The sequence below is a fragment of the Impatiens glandulifera genome, chromosome 9 (assembly GCF_907164915.1).
Source record: "Impatiens glandulifera chromosome 9, dImpGla2.1, whole genome shotgun sequence".
In the NCBI taxonomy this organism is placed as follows: Eukaryota; Viridiplantae; Streptophyta; class Magnoliopsida; order Ericales; family Balsaminaceae; genus Impatiens; species Impatiens glandulifera.
In genome coordinates, this window is record NC_061870.1 from 34,674,043 (window position 1) to 34,684,639 (window position 10,597).

The 10,597-nt window shown below is 32.7% G+C and overlaps 2 protein-coding genes across 2 annotated transcripts; one reads left to right on the forward strand and one right to left on the reverse strand.

The window, feature by feature from the left end:
* The first annotated feature begins 2,907 nt into the window (after nucleotides 1–2,907).
* On the forward strand, nucleotides 2,908–4,153 carry LOC124916573 (protein JINGUBANG-like). The gene has a single exon (XM_047457304.1). The coding sequence runs from the start codon at nucleotides 2,955–2,957 to the stop codon at nucleotides 4,050–4,052; it is 1,098 nt and encodes a 365-aa protein (XP_047313260.1). The 5' UTR covers nucleotides 2,908–2,954; the 3' UTR covers nucleotides 4,053–4,153.
* A 2,676-nt stretch (nucleotides 4,154–6,829) lies between these two features.
* LOC124914455 (ribosomal RNA small subunit methyltransferase G) lies at nucleotides 6,830–9,855 on the reverse strand. Its single transcript, XM_047455008.1, has 7 exons — nucleotides 9,589–9,855; nucleotides 9,323–9,512; nucleotides 8,938–9,047; nucleotides 8,452–8,530; nucleotides 8,296–8,363; nucleotides 7,905–7,971; nucleotides 6,830–7,119 (listed from the first exon to the last, which is right to left on the reverse strand). The coding sequence occupies exons 1-7, from the start codon at nucleotides 9,853–9,855 to the stop codon at nucleotides 7,007–7,009; spliced, it is 894 nt and encodes a 297-aa protein (XP_047310964.1). The 3' UTR covers nucleotides 6,830–7,006.
* Between the last annotated feature and the right edge of the window lie 742 nt (nucleotides 9,856–10,597).

A 10,597-nucleotide genomic window follows, 5' to 3' on the forward strand; every position in this document is an offset into this window, starting at 1 on the left:
AAAGATTATTATGAGTATGCATTTATCAGAAGTTGCTTTTTGTTTTAACGAAAAATAATAAAATTAAACTAAAAGAAATAATGTTTTAACGAAAAATAATAAAATTAAACTAAAAGAAATAATTTAATTTATTGTTGACTAATATAATGGAACTACGGGAGCGTGTAATTGAAAGAAAAATAGGGTTGGATAGGGCCGGTAAACCTCTTAACAAACAAAAAATACATAAAGGGCCGTTGGACCAAGAGACATCACTTTCTATTAATTCATAATATTAATTCATAATTCATAAATTTAAATAAAACTAAAATTGTCTCAATATTTCAGCTTAATTGAATAATGATCAAAATTAAATATATTTTTGTTACTTCAATAAATATACAAATAATTCTATGTTCATGATCCAATTTACTTTTTCTATCATTTAATATAAAAAAGAAATAAAAAAAAAATTAGAACACTCACAAGTTCATAAGAAAAAAATTGAGATATTTAGTCTATAAAATAAGACTTTTATGTTTATTTTTAAAAAATATCAAATTATGTTTTTTACATCATTTTTTTTCATCAAAACTAACAAATATTTTGTCAGCATCACAGTTAACATGAAACTTTTTTATACAATACAAGACTAATAGTCTAATACTATAATATATAAAATTGATTTTTTTTTTTAATAAAAACATCCTATCAAACCACATTGTAAATTCTATAAACATTCGTCACTATATTATCACATAAATAAATTTATAATATTTTTCCACCTAACATTATAATAACTAAGAGACATTATTATAAACATGTATTTAATTATTTAAAAGTTCTAATTCAGTGTATTAATAAAAATACATATACTCTCTCCTTTTGGGTGGTTGGGGGTAAGTGGAAAGAAAGGCTTTTCTCTTTATGAATAAGGGTTTGTTTTTCTCTCGAGTGCTTCTAAGACCCCATAATAATAATAATAATAAATAAGTACTAGCATTTAGCCCGTGCATTTGCACGAGTAATAATATAAAAATCGTAAAAAAAATTACGGATAACATTTTTTATTTTATTTTTAACCGTTTTAAGTTTATGGGTGAGTCAATCCACAATCCGACACAAGTATTCATTTACTCAACATCATTATATATATATAGATTAGTTAGTTAAAAAGTTGAACTTATATTAATATTAAAACGTCCCGCGTTTATCAAATTTGGTGTTGAATTTAAAATATAAAGTCTTTGTAGCCTAGTTGGTTAAAGAGTTGTACTTGTTTTGTTAGGTTGCAAGTTCGAAACATACCTCTAGCATTTTTAATTTTATTTTTAACCGTTTTAAATTTAAAAACGGGTCAACCCACGATCCGACCCAAGTATCCAAATTAACCACAGCTCTCGACCTGGCAATCCGGACACTTTAAAAATTAAGCATCATTATATATATATAGATTCTCTCTTCTAGTAAAGAAACTAAAAAATATGCATTAGTATATCATGAAGGGAAGGAAAACCCTAATTTCCCCTCTTTTAGTTAACTAACTACTCATTAAATATCACACAAAAGAAGGGTTCCTTCTTCTTCTTCCTTTCTCAACACTTGACAAGAATCAAATGAAGATCACTCTACTCACTTCACCCACAAACTAACTGGTTAGAATATTCCAATCATGGTTTCTAGATTGATTATCACTAAAAACATTCTGATCTGATTAATCCATTCAAAAAATTAAACCAGGGTAAAAAAAAATGAGTGTGTGTGTGTGAGGGAGAGAGAGTTTTGTCCACAGACATCATGAAGCATAAACATGTGTCCTAACTTTTTCTCCCCACAGAGGAAAATGAAGCATACATCTGAAACGGTGAAGAAAGTGCTATGACTCGGAACCCAGATTGAAAGTAAAGATTATAGATTAGATATATATATAGATAGATATAGTAAACAGAGCTAAATAAATGACAAGCAGCACCAAAGGAGACAAAATTAAGTGTGTCAGTTAGTTACTAATATTTATCAAGATCAAGAGCACATGGCAGGATTTTCCACCTAATTTAATGGAATATGATGCACTAATTCTCATTATAATTCTAATCCCCCAACCATTTCAATACTCATCATACACATAAAATGATGAATCATCAGGAGTGAAACTTCTAATTAAACTTAATTATTACTACTTCAAATTAGCATAGAATTAATTAGTGAAGATGTTAAAATATGTCTTTTCAAAATATTAGATAAGATCAAATGTCAAGGCAATGCATTCTCCAAGAGAAACCATAATGTTTGTTTGTCTTCCACTTCCTAGACAGCTGTGGGTAAATGGGCGGTTTTTGGGAAGGTACCTACTCTAAAAAGGTATCTTTTTACAAGGTTTTTTTTTTTTTTTTTTATCGAGCATTGAAATCAACTCAAAGTGACTTATCATTAAAGGGTCAAACGATATAAGAAATAAAATGCTCCTAAAATGGTAGTTTTAAATGACACAACAAATTAACCACACATATTACTAATTACTAGCTAGCCAAGTAGAAAAACTAACCTTTTAAACATTCCATGATCGAGGCTGTTGGATCCAAAAAACTGCAAAACCATCAGAAATTAACCTCATATTCAGTGTAAGCATATGTTATAATGAGTTAACTCTATAAAAGTTTGGGATACAGTTGATAAATAAAGTCACTTCAACTTTCTCAGGTGTAAAACTACCAACTTGAGTGTTTTTCTGGTAGACTTTTTACCAAACAATAATAATAAAAGGAACATGTCATTTTCAGTAAAATCTGTCAAAGTCTTTATGGTAACTCTTTCCACTATACATATATGATATATATATATATATATATATATATATTCAACATAATCTCTCTCTTTCTCATGAACATGAACTTCTTCCTCTTCTTCTCCTTCCCAGTCTCATCATCTTTACAGTATACTATATTCTCAAACTTCAAGTTCTAAGTTCCCAAACAATGTCAAACTTCCACAACCATTGTGTTGTCACTCTTAAGGGAAGTAACTCCTACATATCTTCTCTAGCTATCGCTGGAAAATTCCTATGCATCGGCAATTCTGACAAAGAAATCCTCTTGTGGAAACGCGATTCATTGATCTCAGGATTGGATCACGAACTAATAATGGAAAACAATACGATAGCCACAGGAAAGGGAGCAGTGAAGTTCCTTGTTGTTTTGGCTGACAAACTCTTTAGTGCCCATCAAGATCATAAAATCCGTGTGTGGCAAATTGATGGTCATGGAGTTGATGATAATAACCACCCGTTTACACACTTGGCTACACTTCCAACACTAACTGACCGGGCTATCAAACTTCTAAACCCAAACAACAATGTCCAAATCCGTCGTCACAAGAAAACAACATGGGTTCATCATGTGGACACGGTTTCCTCGTTAGCCCTATCTCAAGATGAATCTCTACTCTACTCAGTCTCCTGGGACCGGACACTAAAAGTTTGGCAAACAAACAACTTTAAATGCTTGGAGTCTGTCAGGAATGCACACGACGATGCAATAAACGCAGTGGCTATAACCAACGATGGATATGTCTATACTGGATCAACAGACAAGAAGATAAAGGTTTGGAAGAAAGGAGTAGGCCAGAAAAGACATTCTCTAGTTGCCACACTAGAGAAACATCACTCGGGTGTCAATGCACTTGCGGTGAGCTCAGATGGGTCGGTTATATTTTCGGGAGCAAGTGACAAATCAATAGTGGCTTGGGAGAGAAATGGAAATGGTGATGGTAACATGGTGGCTGTGGGAGAGCTAATAGGGCATACAAAGGCAGTATTGTGTTTGACTGTGGTTGATCATTTACTTTTCAGTGGATCTGCAGATAGAACTATTAGAATTTGGAGGGAAATGGAGAGATATTGTTATTCTTGCTTTGCAGTATTGGAGGGTCACAGAGGTCCTGTCAAATGTTTAGCAGCAGCAAGCACTAAGCCTAATAATGTTCATGATGCAACAACAAAACCTGCATACCTTCTCTACAGTGGCAGTTTGGACTGCGAATTGAAAGTCTGGCAGATTTTTGTTGCCCTTCCATAGATCTATCTCTACAAAATTATTTTTTTGGGTCAGGGCTTATGTAAAATATTATTATGTTCCTTCTGAAATGAGTTCATGACTCAGATCAGATAATATTTTCTATGGAGAAATGGAGAATCAGCTTCCTGAATCCTGATTGTTTAATTAGTTTACTCATGGACAGGCTGTTCAGCCTTTTTGCTGAGTCATCATCATGAAGAACAAATATAAAACTCAGGTTACTTAAGGTTACAGAAGAATTTTTGCCCTTTTCCTACACATAAGAAAACAAGGGTATTAATGTCATTGAACAATAATTAATAAATCTAATCAATAGAGTAGAAAAATTCCACTTGTTCAACATATGCTATCATTCTATTACACAATTATTTCTAAAGTACATCATAACATCCTGACTTATACTATCCTATCTATATATTCAAACATTTGAGATTAAAATATATATAGTTGTCCCGAATTTGACTTAGACATTTTAACCTACTAATGAACTACTCATTTACACATAATAGTCAAGATGTTCACAGACTGTGTAAGAGAAGCAGCAGCTCCAATCATAATCTGAAATCTACAGCTGAGGTTCATATTGAGAGTCAAAAATACCCATCTACATAATCATGCAAATTTAGAAAGTGTTTACATTCCACTCCATCTGATATGTCAAAATCAAAAAGTTGTACCAGCCGATAATATTTTCATACTACACAAAATCAAGTAGCGGTTTCAGAAACAGTGTTCTCTACGTGGAAACATGTAGATGTTAGAATAATATGGGGAAAATAACTAATACTTCATAGAAAGTATTCTAAATTTCCATGAGTGAAACTGTGAACTTTAGCTATTTTCACATACATTGAATAGCAAAAGAATTGGAATACAATAAGAGTTAATCAGTATTAACACCCACATGGTTTTGTATAATATTGGTGTAATACACGGGTTCGATTTCATCTGAAAGCGTTTTGAGATTAAGCGGGGGGAAATGGTTATGGGGTGTCATTCTAGTTCTCCTTTAATTCCAAAAAAAAAATTATTGGTGTAATACTACACTTCATGTACAAGAGTGCACGCAACAAGCGGCTAATGGTGCTGTGCAATACATTATTGCTACAAGACACCAATCAATATTTAATGGATTTATCATTTATCCACATCTGCATGGATCCATACAAAAAAAATGATGATGTAAGCATCATCATGCCAATTTTATCATGCTTACCCAAATCATTAGTTGGTATAAGACATATTTTACAACCGGCAAATCAGTTTATCTGGTGGAATGTCAAATGGAAAAACATAAGTCTAGTCATTCTTCTTCTTATCTGCTTGAATACTGATACATCTAAATACTGCACTTTCTTATGCCATAAAGGTTGTTGTAAAAAGGGTTATAATCACCATCAAACTAGTCAATAGTAAAGCTTAGTAAAATCTGGTTCAATTTTCATTAAAACGTTATAAGTAAAGGGGAGTCGTGCTAGCCAGCTACCCCAGAGATTCAACCCGAGTAAAAAAAAGCTTAGTAAAATCTGAGGCATAACAAGGATATCAATATGCAACACTCAAGATAAACCAATAATAAGAAAAGAATAACTTCTCTACTAAATTATATAAAAAAAAGTATATTTGAAGTTCAACTTCAACATATGCTGGTGGACAGAAGAACTGGATACCCCACATGATGTTTGTGACAAAAAAAATTATTATAATTACAAATGAAAACAAGAAAGACATCTAACTGGGATTTTTACTAAACAAAAATGTAATTAAGATCATTGAAGACACACAATTAACTTGGCCATCATAAGCTACATAAATCCATATGCTTGTTTCCATTAAATAGGAAATTTTGCAGAAAGGGCATTGACTTAGAACCTAAAAAGTAAAGAAGAAGAAAAAAGAAAGTAACTGTAATGAGCACCAATTTTGAGGAGGTCTTTAATGTTATTAAACAAAGAGACCCACCCATGAAGGGCCCATATAATTGGTCCACATGACTGGCAAGTTCAATGAAAACATAGTGATGGAAGTGGTCTTTCAGAATTTGGAGGAAACAGTAAATAAGTGCAAAGGACAGAGTACATTCCAAGTTTATGGAACTCTTGACCCACATGGGGAAGAAGACATCACCACATATTGACTACACATCTATATACTAATCAAATTAAAATCTGCACCAAAACAAATACTGCATGTTAAATCATATATTATTCAAATATATCTCATAGATATAGCCAAGAATATCTCATATTTAGTTAGATTATTATTATTATCTTATGTTAAATGTGTGTCTGAACTCTTAACCACTAAATAACAAATGACATTCTTCATCTCATCATTACCCTAGATGGCTGTCATTTGAGTAGTCTACACCATCATTCATTCACACATGCATAGTCAACATGCCTTCCTAATCTAGATCTCACAATAAATTGTTGCTTTCCAGAAACATATAGTATTAAAGATAAATGATACATTCAAACTATATGAAGAAATTGTACTCAGCATGACTTTGAGATTTGACATATTAAACCCGATACATTAAAATGTTGAACGAGGCAGCCAATGAGCTACAAAATAAACAAAGCAGTATATGAGAAAGTATAACAGAAAATTACTTTAAAAAAATTAATTGGAAGGTTTGGACCAAGCCATGTCAAGTAATTGAACTATATGCTATTCAGCTGTAGCATCTCCAAAAAATGCTTAAGTGGAAGTTAATCAATCCCGCTACAGAGAAAATCAGAGATGAAAAATAAGACTGTTTAACATAAGATGAATTCAAAGGAAACCGAGGATTTAAATGTATCAACAGTTATGATATAGAATTACATCAATCAACCTTCTCTCCATTCAAATAACAATGTAAAATGATAACTTATACAAATTCAGTGTCGCGTCTATAGAATTTCGTCAACTGTTACATATTAAACAATAAGCAGTAGATGGAGCCTCTTTTACAATGGTAATCTTGCTGGTATTCCTGGATCACGGGGATATTTCCTTGGGGTGGGGTTGTCTTTTCGAACCACAATTGCAGTTCTTTGTCCATAAGGCCCATGTGATTCAACTGATTAATGAAGAAAAACATTATTATCATCTTATGAAACTACTAGCACCATTGCAGTAGTTCCCTTTTTTGTTTATATTTTTATTTTCCTTTCTAAAAGGAAACTACTGCAAATGCTGCTAGCTCAACTTAAATTGTGATGTAGTATATATGATCATATTTTTCTATAATCTACCTTGCTTTTCCACTGCAATTATTTTATTTTAAAAATGCATATAAATAAGAAAAGACCTAAGAAGCAGCCTTGGCACACACATTAAAAGGAATAAGCAAACACCATTGAATATTTTCAATGGTCCCAAGCTTGCTAAGACTTTTTTGGTGCAGGTAAAATTTCCCAAGTCTAGACTTAATCAAGATACATGTAAAACAACAAGGAATATCTCCTTTCGACCAACCTGTTAAGATAGAATTTCTGCAAATACTAATAAATAGTTTTTGTTACGTTCTCAACTATTTTTTTTTAAAAGGAAGTATAGTCTAATAAAATGTGTAACAATTGTTACGTTCTCAACTATTAATCAAACACTATTCATGAAGGATGTTTTTTGTATCCATCTGATGTTGCCTTTCTGGTCTATGTTGGTAAAAAAATGAAAACGCTTTGTGTTCACGGATTTTATTGCTATAAAAGTTGACCTTCATTATAAACTATGTAAGAAGGATGATCAGTGGAGACGTTGTTTAACAGCGATCAAACATCTTCCTAATTAATGTCAATGGTCATTCTATCTTTATGTAAAAAGCTGGATTACCAGAATGACAGGAAGGAAATGAGGAGTTACCCGAGCATATCTGCAGTATTGAAGCACCCATCAAACTAACTGCTTTTTCTGCTCTTCTAACCTCCAACTGTTGCAAAAAACAAATATGAAATGATGATTTTCTTAGTTTCATTTACATCCTCTTTACCATATACAGGACCCAATTTCCATAAAACTTTCTCATTTTTTCACTTATTTACTGCAACGTCTGGAACTCCCGCTATAAACATGCAGCACTAAATCTGATGTTGCGAAGTATTGACAGCATTTCCATTGTCTCACATGCAGTTAATAGTGTATGGAAAGCAACCATGCGTTGCATTTTACATAAACATTGCAGGCAAGAGAAATAAGTAGCAAAGAAATAAGTAAATCCAAGTAGACAAGTAGATATGGAATGAAGATAATATACCGCAGGATCATGACCTTTAGCAGCAACGAATAAGCCACCCACTCGAACCAATGGGAGACAATACTCAGCTGAAAGTCAAAAGGAGTATAAAAATGAATCCATTATCGAAGAGTTCCAAGATATACACAATCATGGCTATGCATTCCTTTAATTTACCTAAAACTCTCATTTCTGCTACTGCTCTTGCAACTGCAACATCAAAAATCTCCCTAGTGGAACGATCTTGTCCAAAGTCCTGTCTATTTGGCAATATGATAAGTCATTGAGAAACACAAACAAAAGAACTAAAGAAATAAATAACGCTGGAGAAAAACATATAGTGGAAAATAATTCCATAATACTCTATACTCCATCGATCCATTTCACTTGTGACTTTGGGTTTTGAATGGATTTGATAAAGAAAACTGGCAGAGAAATTGTATGACTGCTTACAAACCAAAATGCCTTCTATAACTGAAAAAAAAAAAGAGAGCATGCGAGACCATTGTTCTTGATGAAACAAGATACTACATAGGTAGTTCTGGATGTCATCCAGGTGAGCTGGTTAAGACTGAAAGGATTGTTACTTATAAACTTATAACATGCAGGGAAGTGATAATTCAATTGTAGAGAGTTTCAGTAAATAGAATAAACTATTTGCACCTCGGCTCTACCACGAATAACTCGAACATTTGAGAGTCCAATAAGACCTGCTGTGTGCTCCAAGAATGCACACCGCTTAACCATAGACTCCATCAACGTCACTTTCCAACCTAAACCATGATAATCTGGTGTTAGTTACACAAAGTTCAGAACAACAGAAATGCGTTAAATCAATCAAGCTCCCCTGCAACTTTCTTTCTCATCTCATCCTTGTGAAACATCAATAAAATCAATCCTAATTATATATACTAAATGTGTTAAAGTTCTATTCAGGAGAGGATAAACTCTTCAACACTAGAAAAACGATAGCGAATACACTTTTCTCTTTCATTAGAGCACAATCGAAGAAGCAAAAAGGAAGTGAATATTATGACAGGTAACTTGCCAGGACAGGCTATGGCTAGGACTAATCCAGGAAGACCAGCTCCAGACCCCACGTCTACCAGTTTCAGATCATCAAACGAAGTTCCATATTGTGAGAGATATGTCTGAATTGGCGGTATAATCGCCATAGAGTCGTCAATATGCCTCTCCATTACCTCACTCTTCTCGGTGACAGCCGTAAGATTCATCTTCTGCAGTTCTCATAAAGCATAACAATATCAGGGAAGGCACTTCATAGTAGATAGAAAGAGGAAGAAGAAAGGATGCCTGATTCCATTGAAGAAGAGTGTCGACGTATAGGTCAATCTGCTCTTTCTGACGAGGACTTAGAGCTTCGATTAAAGGAGTGGAGAGAGATGCGTTTGTTGTGAATGCCTTGCGGTTGATTCTGCGAAAGGTGGAGGCTGACGGTGAGAAGGTCGGAAGGTGTTCGATGAAAGTCCCAAGAGAGAGTGAAGACGGGGCTCGCAAAATTCTGTTGGAGCAGAAGGACAGCATGATGCGGTCAGGAGAGAGACAAACGAACGAAGACATCACTCTATGTATTCTTATTTATTTTCAAATAATTTCAAATACTTCAAATATAAACAATTTTTATTATAGAGTGAAATTTGAACCGTTAATTTATAGAAAGCCTCAATATTATAATAATATAACATTTTTTTAAAGATTTTTCTCTTCTTAATCTTGATTGCAATTTGTTCATTTTATTTTAGATTTAATCTTCTAATATCAAGAGATTAAGTATTCCTTAATTCAAAAACAATAACTATATCAAACAATTATGGAAACGAAAGAAAGCAACTAAAAAACGCAAACACAAGATTTTTATAGGCGATTAAGCCAAAAATAATTTTACATTCACTTTCGAAGCATAAAAGGCTCTCTCAACTTTATTATCAAGATTGTTATAGAATTATTATAATGATTCTCTCATAATGAAAGTTCACACACAACTCATAAGGAGACGATGCTCTCAAGGCTCAAGGCAAAGACTTGACTATCTAAAGTGTTCGAATAACTTTTAAATAAGACACAATTATGTCAATATCAATAGGTTCAAAACTCTCAACGAGACTTTCCAAAATATTCTTACAGTATTTCTTAATTGTATTTTCATAACAAAATATTTAATTTCCTTTTACGATAATATTATTTTCTAATATCAAGATTATACACCAAAATATATATATATATATATTTTTGAATATACCATTTTCTTGTATTAAAATTGTGTATAATGAATATACCATATTTGTAATATTGTAAATCTATT